The 15,870-nt window shown below is 41.9% G+C and overlaps 1 protein-coding gene across 2 annotated transcripts in view; it reads right to left on the bottom strand.

Moving 5' to 3' along the window:
* The window catches only part of fes (FES proto-oncogene, tyrosine kinase), a 73,921-nt gene that overhangs the window by 23,284 nt on the left and 34,767 nt on the right, over positions 1 to 15,870 (bottom strand). For both annotated transcript variants that reach the window (XM_061963523.2, XM_061963524.2), the window contains exon 9: positions 1,498 to 1,678. In XM_061963523.2, coding sequence (XP_061819507.2) covers positions 1,498 to 1,678 — 181 coding nt within the window. The remainder of the gene's footprint in view (positions 1 to 1,497; positions 1,679 to 15,870) is intronic.

Here is a 15,870-nt window from a genome sequence, read left to right as displayed (position 1 = left end):
CATACACAGTAGATGTAGACAGGCTGTCCAGCTTTGCACAAATAAACGTGCCGCAGGACTGCTTGTATTGGCGCTTATAGTGGACATTTTAAATCCAGATTGATGCTTTTTGCTTTTACCAAACCGATCTCAGTTATGAATATGGGATCGGAACACCCCTAACATTTACACTTTAAAGTATTATAAATTACATTAACAAAACGTACCAACTTTTTGATAATAGTGACCATTTGTAAGATGACTTGTGTGTTGAGCAGTTTAAGTTGTTTTTTTGTGTTGGTTTACTGCAAACTGCTACAAGTTCATAAACTTTGCAAAATAATTTACAACGTGGCTCAAATACTTATGTGCGCCTGTATAAATTTACGTCATACAATTGTATTATGTTCATCGAAATGATGGATTTAGGAGTATCGTGATGGGTTTGATGGGTTCCTCAAAACTCAGCCAGTAAAGAGTCATAAATACCTAAAGACTTCTGTCAAAAATGAGATAATCAAATATGATTTACTGCCAGTTGAAAGAGACCGGAGATATTTCAAGAGTGGGAGAAGCATCCATAAAAAGTCAACTATAATTTGTACAACTTTAAGTGATTAGATCAGGGGTGTCCAAACTTTTACATATATACAGTATATATATATATATATAAATACCTTATATATATACAGTATATATATATATATATATATATATATATATATATATATATATATATATATATATATATATATATATATACTGTATATATATATATATATATATATATATATATATATATATATATATATATATATAATGTGTGTGTGTATAATATAATTGTGTATAATTGAATATTAAGATTATGTGAAAGTTCAACTCCTTGTTTACTTCTGTGACGACCTCTTTAAGGCTTTGTAATCAATCAGAAATATCAAGCAGCTAAAAGTTCTAACATGGATACGTTTGGAGAGAGTGTTGTGCATTTTTTCGATCATACTTTGCAAAGGATTTAAATGGGTGTAATTTAGATTTTTTTTTTCATGTTGATCAGATGTTTTTTCCTTCATAATATTCACAAAGATCAGTCAACAGGTTGTGTTATGTGTGACCATGTGTGCTGACTTTTTGTGCTGGTTGAATTATTTTCTGCACAATGACGATGAATGGTTGTTTGGATTGGGCCAAATAAGTAAATGCTGTGCTTGATATGTCAAGAAAATGCACATCTTGGTCACCGACTCCGAGTTCCTTACATTGTCCACAAGATGGCGGCAAATGTTCCCCTGTCGGACTCCTGTGAATTTAAAGGTTGCTAATTGAAATATTACTTTTGCCGTCGTCTCACGGGCCAAATCAAATGCGGCGGGCAGTTGTTTGGATGCCCCTAATGTAGATGATTAATCCGTACAGTTTTAAACAAACTTGTCTCACTTTTGGACTGTCACAGGCATAAATGCACAGAGCTTGTTCAGAAAATACACAAGAGTTGAAGAGAGAGCGTCTACCAGAACGTACGTTGTGCTTAGTGTCGGTGTTCTGCAGCTGCACAGCAGGTGGAGGTTCTTTGGAGCCCAGCTGCTCCAACTTTGTCTTCAAAATGAGCCTCTGGACCTCCAGCCTGGCCCTCCTGCCTTGGGACAGAGCAACCTGCTGGCGATATTCTTCCAGAGCATGTCTCTTGCTGAGTTGGTAGATCCTGCGCACAATAATTTATAGTATCTGTTGATGTTTGGTTGATAAGAAGGTAGAGAAAAGAAATGTGAAGAGAGAGGAGAGTTTGTTCCACAGGGAAAAGGATTATGATGAAAAAAAAAAAGTATCCATCTAGCATTGCCATGACCTCAGTCAGCATTAGGGATAGATACCTTCCACATTTGAATCAATACGGTACCAATTCTTAGTTCCTAGGAATTGATACTGGTACTCAACTGTACAAACAGTGTGTCTGTTCATGTGTTAATACAAACCCCAAAACCAGTGAAGTTGGCACGTTGTGTAAATCGTAAAAAAAACAAAATACAATGATTTGCAAATCCTTTTGAACCTATATTCAATTGAATAGACTGCAAAGACAAGATACTTAATGTTCGAACTGGAAAACTTTTCTTATCTTTTGCAAATATTAGCTTATTTGGAATTTGATGCCTGCAACATGTTTCAAAAAAGCTGGTGCAAGTGGCAAAAAAGACTAAGAACGTTGAGGAGTGCTCATCAAATACATATTTGGAACATCCCACAGGTGAACAAGCTTATTGGTAACAGGTGGGTGCCATGATTGGGTATAAAAGCAGCTTCCATGAAATGCTCAGTCATTCACAAACAAGGATGGGGCGAGGGTCACCACTTTGTGAACAAATGCGTGAGCAAATTGTTCAACAGTTTAAGAACAACATTTCTCAATGAGCTATTGCAAGAAATTTAGGGATTTCACCATCTACGGTCCGTAATATCATCAAATGGTTCATACAATCGAAAGAAATCACTGCACGTAAGCGATGATATTACGGACTTTCGATCTCTCAGGCGGTACTGCATCAAAAAGCGACATCAGTGTTTAAAAGATATCACCACATGGGCTCAGGAACACTTCAGAAAACCACTGTCAGTAACTACAGTTCGTCGCTACATCTGTAAGTGCAAGTTAAAACTCTACTATGCAAAGCGAAAGCCATTTATCAACAACACCCAGAAACGCTGCCCCTTTGCTGGGCCCGAGCTCATCTGGACTGATGCAAAGTGGAAAAGTGTTCTGTGGTCGGACGAGTTCACATTTAAATGTTTTTTGGGAAACTGTGGACGTTGTGTCCTCCGTACCAAAGAGGAAAAGAGCCATCCGGATTGTTATAAACGCAAAGTTGAAAAGCCAGCATCTGTGATGGCATGGGGGTGCATTAGTGCCCAAGGCATGGGTAACTTACACATCTGTGAAGGCACCATTAATGCTGAAAGATACATACAGGTTTTGGAGCAACATATGTTGCCATCCAAGCAACGTTATCATGGACGTCCCTGCTTATTACAGCAAGACAACGCCAAGCCATGTGTTACAACAATGTGGCTTCATAGTAAAAGAGTGTGGGTACTAGACTGGCCTGCCTGTAGTCCAGACCTGTCTCCCATTGAAAATATATGGCGCATTATGAAGCGGAAAATACCACAACGGAGACCCTAGACTGTTGAACAACTTAAGCAACTCAAGCAAGAGGGGTGGGATGGCAATTGTTATTCCCCCTCGGCTCAGAGCCTGTACGTTGGAGTTTAAAAAGGGCAACTTTACTCCGCCGTCGGGTGGGGAGACGGGTCCTGACTGTTGTTTGTGCTTATGCACCGAACAGCAGTTCAAAGTACCCACCCTTTTTGGATTTCCTCGAGGGAGTACCTCGGGTGATTCCCTTGTTCTGCTGGGTGACTTCAACGTTCACATTGCCAACGACAGTGAAACTTGGAGAGGCGTGTTTGGAAAAGAACCCCCGGCCAGATTTTGGTGTTTTGTTATTGCACTTTAGTGCTTTTCACCATGTCCAAACATAAGGATGCATATGTGCAGTTGGCACCAGGACACCCTAGGCCGCAGTTTGATGATCGACTTTGCCGTTGTGTCATCGGATTTGCGGTCTCATGTTTTGGACACTCGGGTGAAGAGAAAGACGAAATTCCTACCGATCACCACCTGGTGGTGAGTTTGCTCTGATGGTAAGGGAGGATGCCGGTCAGACCTGGCAGGCCCAAATGCATTGTGAGGGTCTGCTGGGAACGTCTGGCAGAGTCTCCCGTCAGAGAGAGGCGCTGGACATTGGGTCCAAGGGGGCCATGTTCTGTACCTCTATTGTTGAGGCGGACGATTGGAGCTGTGGCAGCAAGGTGGCTGGTGCCTGTCGTGGCGGTAATCCCAGAACCTGCTGGTGGACACCAGCGGTGAGGGATGCCATCAAGCTGAAGAAGGAGTCCTATCGGGTCCTTTTGGCTCATGGGACCCCGACAGCAGCGGACAGGTACCAACAGGCCAGGCGGCTTTGGTGGTCGCAGAGGCAAAAACTCGGACATGGGAGGAGTTTGGCAAAGTCATGGAAAACGACTTCCGGATGGCTTCGGAGCGATTCTGGACCACCATCCGCTGCCTCAAGAGGGGGAAATAGTGCACTGTCAGCACCGTATATGGTGGGGATGGTGTTCTGCTGACCTCGACTCAGGACGTTGTGGATCGATGGAGGGAATACTTCGAAGACCTCCTCAATCCCACCTACACGTCTTCCTATGAGGAAGCAGTACCTGGGGAATCTGTGGTGGGCTCTCCTACTTCTGGGGCTGAGGTTGCCAAGGTAGTTAAAAAAAACTCCTCATGAAAGCTCTAGATGATGTGGGGCTGTCTTGGTTGACTCTGCAGCATTGCGTTGACATCGAGATTGGTGCCTCAGAAATTGGAAGACCATGATGGTGGTTCCTCTCTTTAGGAAGGGGAACCGGACGGTGTGTTCTAACTATCGTGGGATCACACTCTTCAGCCCCAGTAAGGTCTATTCAGGTGTACTGGAGAGGAGGCTACGCCGGATAGTCGAACCTCGGATTCAGGAGAAGGAGTGTGGTTTTCATCCTGGTCGTGGAACTGTGGACCAGCTCTATATTCTCAGCAAGGTTCTTGAGGGTGCATGGGAGTTTGCCCAACCAGTCTACACGTGCTTTGTGGACTTGGAGAAGGCCTTCAACCGTGTCCCTTGAGAAGTCCTGTGGGGAGGGTTGGACTCCGCCAGGGCTGCCCTTTGTCACCAATTCTGTTTTGTAACTTTTATGGTCAGAATTTCTAGGCGCAGTCAGGGCATTAAGGGGATCCGATTTGGTGGCTGTTGGATTAGGTCTCTGCTTTTTGCAGATGATGTGGTCCTGATGGTTTCATCTGGCCAGGATCTTCAACTCTCACTGGATCGGTTTGCAGCAGAGTGTGAAGCGACTGGGATGAGAATCAGAACCTCCAATCAGCACCTCCAACTCTGAGTCCATGGTTCTCGCCCGAAAAGGGGTGGAGTGTCATCTACGGGTTGGAGAGGAGATCTTGCCCCAAGATGAGGAGTTCAAGTACCTCGGAGTCTTGTTCACAAGTGAGGGAAGAGTGTATCATGAGATTGACAGGCGGTTCGGTGTGGCGTCTGCAGTGATGCCGACCCTGCATCGGTCCGTCGTAGTGAAGAAGAAGCTGAGCCGGAAGACTAAGCTCTCAATTTACCGGTCGATCTACGTTCCCATCCTCACCTATGGTCATGAGCTTTGGGTTATGACCAAAAGGACAAGATCACGGGTACAAGCGGCCGAAATGAGTTTCCTCTGTCGGGTGGCAGGGCTTTCCCTTAGAGATAGGGTGAGTCATTCAGGAGGAGCTCAAAGTAAAGCAGCTGCTCTTCCATATCAAGAGTAGCCAGATGAGGTGGTTTGGGCTATGTCTCCCGGCTGGCCTGGGAATGCCTTGGGATCCCCCGGGAGGAGCTGGATGAAGTGGCTGTGGAGAGGGAAATCTGGGCTTCCCTGTTTAGGCTGCTGCCCCCGCGACCCGAGCTCAGATAAACGAAAGAAGATGGATGAATAGATGGATAATTTATTGTTAATGCATTGCTAAAAATATGTATTACTTGCTTGCTTGGAACATTTAATTGCAATCAAACTCAGTTTTAAGTAGAAAATGTTAGTTACACCTTAAAGAAGAACTAAAAGTTGAAACTATGAGTGAGGATGGTGTATGGAATAGCTAATTTCTTGGGTGAGTCTCTCATATAATCATGGTGTCAAAGCAATAAAACAGTTGACCATTTTTATCGATGCAGTCCATGCAAAACATTGTCTCAAGATTGTTTAAAAGACCATTTTCATAGTATTATTATATTATGAAGTATATGCAGTGTAGTGAATCTGTTCTACAAAGAAAGATGGCAGACTGTTTAAAAACTACAAGTGGAATTTTTTTATTTCTTCCTGTAGGCATCATACATCATTATGACGTTTGGACTCCATAAAACATAACGATAACCAATTTATTTTGTATAATTAACTCAGCATCGGAGTTGAAAGGACCCAGCATTTGGAATTAATATATAACCCATCTAGCTGGGTTAAATACGAATTCCATCTTGCTGGGTTGAATTATCCCAGCATTGGTTTGGTCCAATAGTTACCAAGCAGCTGGGTTTAAAACTACTAGCATGTATTATTGTATTGTACTGTGACATTCAGTGGTACCTTGGTTTTTGTACGCCCTACTTTTCGTGGGATTTGGATTTCAGTCAAATTTTTCCCGAAGAGCTTGCTGAGTTATCATACAGCCAAACATTGTGCCTAACAATCTAGTCCAGTGGTTCTTAACCTGGGTTCGATCGAACCCTAGGGGTTCGGTGAGTCGGCCTTAGGGGTTCGGTGGAGCCTCCGCCACAAGGTCATTTTTCCATATGTGTGAGCAAACGTAAAAACTCCTTGAGCATTCAGTGGAGCACATGTGAGTGACGTCAGACGTGCACATGCACTGTGGCCACACCAGCAGCACACCTGTCCCAAACCTGACTAAATAACAAGTTAAATGTTTTATTATTATAATCAAATGACAGCAGTCATTTCCATGAGATTATTTTCTTATTTAAGTGTTTTGGCCCACTTACAATGACAATAACAACAAAATACTGTTTTTCATGAGCTGTGCACTAGTATTGTATGTCTGGGTGGGGTTCCTGCTTTGGAAATAATTTGTACCCCTTTTAGATATCGCATTTAGTTCCCACTAAAACATTCACATGTTGCACAATGAGATGTAAACATGGGATCATGTGTACATTCCTGTAACTTTCTGTTTGTAAAATATATATTTATTAGTATTTCTTCAATATAATAACATCATTTCTTGATTAATATTTATAAATTAAGATTAAATTAAGAAAAAACATTTTCCCTAAAGAAGGGTTCGATGAATGCACATATGAAACCGGTGGGGTTCGGTACCTCCAACAAGGTTAAGAACCACTGATCTAGTCCATGGGCCGGCAACCCAAAATGTTGAAAGAGTCATATTTGACCAAAAATACAAAAAATAAATCTATCAGGAGCTGCAAAAAATTGGAAGCCTTTAATAAGTCTTATAATGAAATCAACACATGATGTAATTGTCTATATTAACTATATGAGACTGCAAGCTCTTATCTGTGAGGCGGGTGCAATGTTTGGATTTGATTTTCATGTTTGAGAATATCTGCTTGCACAGGTATTTGTGTTGTTTGTAACAGCCACCTGACTGGCACCACGCAATGCTGAAAGAAACGTTTGTCGCAGGCTGACGCAAATCTTTGTTTTTTAGAAATGTTGAAAATTAATATTTATTCTACACATTTTTACAACATTGGAAAACATTAGTAACAAGAACGCTATTCAGAAGGTGAGATAAGGCCTGGAAATTACTGGCTTAGAAGTATCAAAGGTATAGATGTGTGTCCATGTTAAAGGAAACTGCAGGCTGTCTTCTTATAATGGATTTATTACAATCTTTGGCAAGCTGGATAACATTTGCTGTGGTCTGGAACAACATGGCACACAAACAACTATCAGAAATGCAGCCAATATTACATAAAAATGTGTCATGAGACTAGGGCTGGGCGATATATCGAATATCGCAGGTTTGTCTATGTGCGATGTAGAAAATGACTATATCGTGATATTCGAGTATACGTTCTCACGCAGTTGCTATTAGCTGCGGGCATTACACTACAGGTGTTTCTCACTCTTCTTGTCTCTCCTTCTCACAGAGAAATAAAACAGTAGTAAGTCCACAGTAACCTACCACATAGCGAAGGACATACACAATTGTATTTCCTATTATGCAGCAAATTTTTATTTGACAGTTATTGAAATATCTTGAGTGACATCATGCACAAAAGTGCACTTTATTTGTTTTAAACTATTGTAGTTGCGTTCTGTACAAAAAGTGCACTTTAATTTAGTGTTGTTTTGATATGTCATCTTAGTGACATCCTGCACAAAAGTGCACTAATAGCTTGTTTTAAAATGTCTCTGACAATCTTGCACTTTCTGTTTTGAAATGACATGAATGTTTGTGCCACTGCTTAATAACTGTTTAATAAATACAGTTTTGGTAAATTGACTTGGTTGTGATTTCCCTCTCTGCATGAACGTTTAAAATGAGCATATATGAATGCAGCATGAACAAGAATGTTTTAATGTAGACACATATAATCATCATACTGGTGTGATTATATGCATCAAGTGTTCATTCAAGGCTAAGGCAAAATATCGAGATATATATCGGGTATCTTGACATGGCTTAAAAATATTGAGATATTAATAAAAGGCCATATCGCCCAGCCCTACATGAGACATGCAACTATACATTTAATACACAGAGAACATGTTCGCATCGATTAGCTTGCAGTCATGCACTGACCAAATATGCCTGATACGCACTCCACACAAGTCAATAACAAGTAAAAAAAGCTTGTCTACACAAGTCAATACCATCAACAAAGCTCACCTTTATGCATTCAAGCACAGCATTAAACATTTGGTTGTCAAAATGAGACAAAAAAAGAGTAGCAGAAAAAACGCCTTTTGTGGCAGCGCTGAAGAAAGTTATACATGTAAACCAGGGGTGTCCACACTTTTTCAGCAGGCGTGCTACCGTATTTTCCGCACTATAAGGCGCACCTAAAAACCACACATTTTCTCAAAAGCTAACAGTGCGCCTTATAACCCGGTGCGCTTTATTACGATTAATTTTCATAAAGTTTCGATCTCGCAACTTCGGTAAACAGCCGCCATCTTTTTTCCCGGTAGAACAGGAAGCGCTTCTTCTTCTACGCAAGCAACCGCCAAGGAAAGCACCCGCCCCCATAGAACAGGAAGCGCTTCACCCGCCCCCATAGAACAGGAAGCGCTTCACCCGCCCCCGGAAGAAGAAGAAAAAACGCGCGGATATCACCGTACGTTTCATTTCCTGTTTACATCTGTAAAGACCACAAAATGGCTCCTACTAAACGATCCGGTTCATAAAAAGACGCAATCTCTCCATCCGCACACGGATTACTACCGTATTTCACAGCAACTGAACCGCACTGTGGAACGGGAGCACGTACGGTGAATATTCGCTCCACAGGGAATGAGAAGTCATCCTTCACTGTGGTTCTAGCTTGCCATGCTAACTTCCACTCATGGTGATATTCAAAAGGAAGACCTTGCCAAAAGAGACCTTTCCAGCCGGCGTCATCATAAAAGCTAACTCGAAGGGATGGATGGATGAAGAAAAGATGAGCGAGTGGTTAAGGGAAGTTTACGCGAAGAGGCCGGGTGGCTTTTTTCACACAGCTCCGAAGGCGAACACACCTTCACTAAGACGGGCAGACAGCCTCGGACGACATACGCCAACATTTGCCAGTGGATCGTAAATGCTTGGGCAGATATTTCGGTCACAACTGTGGTCCGAGCTTTCCGGAAGGCAGGATTCACAGAACAACAGCGACACTGACTCCCGATGACTTCTACGAGACGGAACCGGCCATTTTGGATACCACGCTTGCGCAACTTTTCAATTCGGACACCGAAGACGAAGAATTCGAAGGATTTACGAATGAAGAATAACTTCAGAAGGTGAGCGCTATGTTTATTTTGTGTGTTGTGACATTAACGTTCGAGCAACATTATGTTGCTATTTATTGCTCTACACCATTTTGAATTTTACTATGTTTGTGATTGCACATTTGCGTACATTTTGGGACAGAGTTGTTAGAACGCTGGTTTTCAATATATTATTAAAGTTTGACTGAACTATCTGACTGTTTTTTTGACATTCACTTTAGCGCAGCGTTTTTTTGACATTCACTTTAGCGCAGCGTAGGCGCGGCTTTTAGTCCGGGGCGGCTTATTGGTGGACAAAATTATGAAATATGTAATTCATAGAAGGTGCGGCTAATAATCCGGTGCGCCTTATAGTGCGGAAAATACGGTACTTATCAAATGACCAAGTCGAGGTGATCTACCTCATATACTGTATATACATATAACAGTGACGTGCTGTGAGGTTCATGGCTGGTGAGGCACTGACTTCATCACAGTCAGATTTACAAACATATGAACCCTAAAGAGTATCTTATTCACCATTTGATTGGCAGCAGTTAACAGGTTATGTTTAAAAGCTCATACCAGAATTCTTCCCTGCTTGGCACTCAGCATCAAGGGTTGGAATTGGGGGTTAAATCAACAAAAATTATTCCCGGACGCGGCGCCGCTGCTGCCCACTGCTCCCCTCACCTCCCAGGGGGTGAGCAAGGGGATGGGTCAAATGCAGAGGACAAATTTCACCACACATAGTGTGTGTGACAATAATTGGTATTTTAACTTAACTTTAACTTTACACTTACAAACTGTAACACACAAAAAGCACATTTGATAAAAAAAAAAAAACATTATTACGGTCTTATCTTTACTTATAAATGAAGTCCATGCGCAGCTCCTTTTGAACAAAAGCATCGATAACTTGTTTATAGAAGTCTTCCTTATCTTTCTTCAGTTTTAAAAGTCTCTCTGTCTCGATGGAGATCTTCCTTTAAGTATTACCTCCTGCTTCGATTGAAAGTCCAGTTTAGAAAACTGTTCTATTTTAGATATGTAATCCTCCTTGTTAAAAGTTCAGGCAAGAGGAAAAAATAAACGATCGCTGCTAATTGTTGCTGCTTGTTGTCACTTCTTCTGCAGCCGAGTAGTCGCATGAATGATCTCTGGGATCACTACCGCCCTCTACCACCAGGAGGCCAGATTACTGCGAGCCTCACCCAGTGCGTCTTCGCAGCAGTTTTATGATTGCTCAGCACAAGAAATGCATTACACACATACAGTTGTTGACAAAATACACTGTACATTATATACCTCCGCTAACTAAACTATGGAAATGTATAATATAATTAATAAAGCAATACGGTCTCACTGCACAGCAGGCCAGCAGTTAGCCGAGTCATTGCGCAATCCATGGTGAGGCTCAACTCAGTGACGTGCCTCAACTGGCTGCTGATCACCACAAGTCTCTTCTCAGTATTTGAACGGCAAATGTGAAAATTCTGTGATTTTGAATAAAAATAATTTAAAACTGGTGAAGTTAAATGGAAAATAACTTTATAGTATAATCATTGGATACATATAACAATTACATTTTTTTTTTTTTCTTTCTACATTTTTTTCTTTCCATGATGGCACGTGAGGCCCCGCCTCACCTGCCTCCCCTGACTGCACGTCACTGATATATATACACATATATACAGGTTCATGGATCGCCTAAATTAAACGGCACTTGCCAAATACTCTCATCAGTGAAGCATAAACACAAACATATTAAACAGTGGGCTTTCTAACAATCGGGATAGTTTGTGTCATGTTTGTCCTCCTACAGAAACCATATTAAAACAAAAAACATATTTTTCCCTCATCTTTTTATGTTTTCATGCATTTTTGAAAAAGCTCCAGGAGCCACTGGGGCAGCGCTTTTTGATGTCATCAATGGTTGACTCTGTAGTTCTTTGCTAACTGACACATTTACACTCGCCATGCTTTTTTTTATTAAATGCAGCTGCAAAATCAGCCACCATTGTGCCAAAGAAAGAAGGTGAGAAACACATTTGAATTTAAAAAATAACTCATAGCCAAGTACGGAGGTGGCGTCCATGTGTCTCTCCCATCCCTTCTACCTTTCTGCTCGTCGTTGTCTTTGCTACCAAGAATTTTCAAAAAAGGTGACGTTAAATGTTCATTTATCCATTATATATATATCATTTATATGTATTTAACATTGTTTTCTCAATGTAAACTTTATTCTCTAGGAAAATGTATTTTGTGTTAATATTTTTTAATGTTTTGAATAGATTAATTGGATTAACACTATTTCTTAAGGGAAAAATTGCTCGATTTTCCTACGATTCAGTCTTCGTCGGAATTTATGGAACGGATTACGAACAAAAATCAAGGTACCACCGTAGCTTGATCTGTGTCCGTAAAAGTCAAATAGTGCCAGTAGAAAAAACACATTAAAAGTACGTCTATTAGAAATTCAACAAACAATAGCTCGGGGTGCTTATGTATTCAATGACACTTGTGATTTAGGGCTATATAAATAAACATTGATTGATTGAATTGCAGATAGTACCAGGCGTCTATAGTCGAGGTGATGTGTTTCAATAAATACACACATAAAACTTTACAAACGCATTTGTCTAATAATATTTAATACTGATATACATTTTTAAATCATTCATATAACCATCCATTATCCTTTTCAGGCTCATGAGAGAGCTGGAGCCTATCCCAGCAGACTTAGGTGAAAGATATTCTGGACTGATTACTTTGGTGGTTATTGGTACTGGTTCTTTTGGTTCCAAAGTAAAGCAGTAGTTTAAGACAAAATATTAGGATTATTTTCCATCCATCCATCCATTTTCTACCGCTTAATCCCTTCGGGGTCGCGAGGGGCACTGGAGCCTATCTCAGCTACAATCGGGCGGAAGGCGGGGTACACCCTGGACAAGTCGCCACCTCATCGCAGGGCCAACACAGATAGACAGACAACATTCACACTCACATTCACACACTAGGGACCATTTAGTGTTGCCAATCAACTTATCCCCAGGTGCATGTCTTTGGAGGTGGGAGAAAGCCGGAGTACCCGGAGGGAACCCACGCAGTCACGGGGAGAACATGCAAACTCCACACAGAAAGATCCTGAGCCCGGGATTGAACCCAGGACTGCTCAGGACCTTCGTATTGTGAGGCAGACGCACTAACCCCTCTTCCACCGTGCTGGCCTAGGATTATTTTGTTAAAAAAAATAAATAAATAAATAAAAAACACGAACATGTAACATAATATGAAAATGGATGGACACAATGGTCTGAGGGCAGCATGGTGGAAGAGGGGTTAGTGTGTCTGCCTCACAATACGAAGGTCCTGGGTTCGATCCTGCGCTCAGGATCTTTCTGTGTGGAGTTTGCATGTTCTCCCCGTGACTGCGTGGGTTCCCTCGGGTACTCCGGCTTCCTCCCACCTCCAAAGACATGCACTTGGGGATAGGTTGACTGGCAACACTAAATTGTGTTAAAGTTAAAGTTAAAGTACCAATGATTGTCACACACACACTCGGTGTGGCGAAATTATTCTCTGCATTTGACCCATCACCCTTGATCACCCCCTGGGAGGTGAGGGGAGCAGTGGGCAGCAGCGGTGGCCGCATCATTTTGGTAATTTAACCCCCAATTCCAACCCTTGATGCTGAGTGCCAAGCGGGGAGGTAATGGGTCCCATTTTTTAGTCTTTGGTATGACTCTGCCGTTCGGGTTTGAACTCACGACCTACCGATCTCAGGGCTGACACTCTAACCACAAGGCCACTGAGTAGTGTGAATGTGAGTGTGAATGTTGTCTGTCTATCTGTGTTGGCCCTGTGATGAGGTGGCGACTTGTCCAGGGTGTACTCCACCTTCCGCCCGAATACAGCTGAGATAGGCTCCAGCACCCTCTGCGCCCCCGAAAAGGACAAGCGGTAGAAAATGGATGGATGGATGGACAATGCTCTGAAGTGGCCTTATAAGTAACTTGAATGCCAATAAAAATAAAATAAGTTAAAGTTCCTGCCCGAGGGCAAAAATTGAGTGTTTTCTTATATGTTTCAAGTGAATGACATACAAATATGATTAATTGAGACATTATGTCACGGTTGCGCATGATAGCTGGTGGCGTCACCCCAAGATACAGAGACTGACAGAGAGAGGTAGGTGAAGTGCAAAAAAAGAAGGTATTTTAATAAATAGTAGGCAGGCCAAAATCCAAAGGCACACCCTCAACAATAGTCGCTATAGACAAGAAACCAGTCTCGCAAGAACTAACGACATTGACAGAGAAGCACTCCTAAATAGTGATCCGAGGCTATTGAGTCCCCTGATCATCAATCAAAGGCAAGTGTGGGGAACATGGCTCTGAAACAGTAGTATATTCACTGCAAGACATAACCAGAAAGTAGAACACAAATAACACCAAACACCGAAAAACCACACAAATACCCCAAAAGTGTCAGGCAGATCATGACACGGCTTCTATTAGTGTGAAGGCTACAATTCGAGAAAATGCAATATTTGGCCATAAGGAATTTGTATTTCATTATCGCACATTATTTTATGGTTGCATGAGTGTAGACACAAGTTTAAATCCCAATTATTAAACAATTATTACCCACTGCTATTCAGCCTGCCTTAGACGCCCTTCCCCAATATTTTATTACCCACCTAGCCGGTAGTCCTGTGAGGTGACTGACCAACCAACAAGCAGAGTGAACAAGACATACGCTTTGTCCACTCTCATTTGCTTTGGTAAGCAAACAAATAACCCACACAAAGGAAGCCAAGAGACAGCACAACACAGACGTCAATATGTTCAATCGACAAGTGGAATCCATAAAGAGGCAACCTTTCTGGCTGCAGCTTCACCGGCTAAACATTCTTGCACGTCTCCCGGAGGATTGACTGCCTGAAGCTCTGCTGCTGCTGGTTATATTTCTACCATCATAAACGTGTCTCAGCCTGAAGCTTCTGGAAATATGTTATATTTCCCTCCTGTGTGGACTAGTACCTACCACACTTATGTGGTACGTTTGTAGGATTTTGCGCAAAACAACACAATTAGCTACATGTAGAAAACTGGCATATGAGATGACTTAAAAAGCTTTGTTTATTAATGGGTTTTTTTTTAAATTAAGGCAAAACGAAGCATTGAAGTGAAGAAATACAACTTTTTTTATTCTGCAGCATTTTGAAGACAGCCCTGCGATGAGGTGGTGACTTGTCCAGGGTGTACCCCGCCTTCCGCCCAATTGTAGCTGAGATAGGCTCCAGCGCCCCCCGCGACCCCAAAAGGGTATAAGCGGTAGAAAATGGATGGATGGGCATTTTGAAGACAATTTATTCGCACCAATTTTGTGAGAAAAGTTTGTGCATGTTTGGCATTACGCCCTGCATGAGGGCGCTGTTTTGCTTTTGTTGGCACAACAAGTATTTTATATGTAATAAAGAACAGTGATTTATTTGCAACATTAATACTTCGTAATAAATTAATCGTTTTACTTCGGCTTATGGATTTGTCCCTTGCCACACCGCAGATTTGAAAAATAATAATAAAGCATATTCTGCATATTTTCATCCTAAATTACATGTCAAATTATGCTTTATTTATTATGTATTATATTTATTACAATGGGCAGCACGGTGGAACAGGGGTTAGTGCATGTGCCTCACAAAACGAAGGTCCTGAGTAGTCCTGAGTTCAAACCCGGGCTCAGGATCTTTCTGTGTGGAGTTTGCATGTTCTCCCCATGACTGCGTGGGTTCCCTCCGGGTACTCCGGCTAACTCCCACCGCCAAAAACATGCACCTGGGGATAGGTTGATTGGCAACACTAAATTGGCCCTAGTGTGTGAATGTGAATGTGAGTGTGAATGTTGTCTGTCTATCTGTGTTGGCCCTGCGATGAGGTGGCAACTTGTCCAGGGTGTACCCCGCCCTCCGCCCGAATGCAGCTGAGGTAGGCTCCAGCACCCCCCGCGACCCCAAAAGGGACAAGCGGTAGAAAATGGATGGATGGATGGATGTATTACAATGCAGTATTAGTCTAAATTTCTATTATTATGTTGTTGTGATGGATAAAGATTGTTACCAAGCCAGACTGAACAATGCTAACAGCAGGTGCTACTGTATCTTCATTGCAACAATCTCGAGTTGACCAACTTTTGGCAAAACAACTTTTTGATTACATTCATTTTCAACTCCTACCTCATCAATAAAACATCTCCACATTGGTAAGGCTTTCACGTAAAATGTCAAAAGGA

The sequence above is a fragment of the Nerophis lumbriciformis genome, linkage group LG06 (assembly GCF_033978685.3).
Source record: "Nerophis lumbriciformis linkage group LG06, RoL_Nlum_v2.1, whole genome shotgun sequence".
Taxonomy (NCBI): Eukaryota; Metazoa; Chordata; class Actinopteri; order Syngnathiformes; family Syngnathidae; genus Nerophis; species Nerophis lumbriciformis.
The sequence above is the reverse complement of the archived record's forward strand: the minus strand, read 5'-3'. Positions and strand labels throughout refer to the sequence as shown.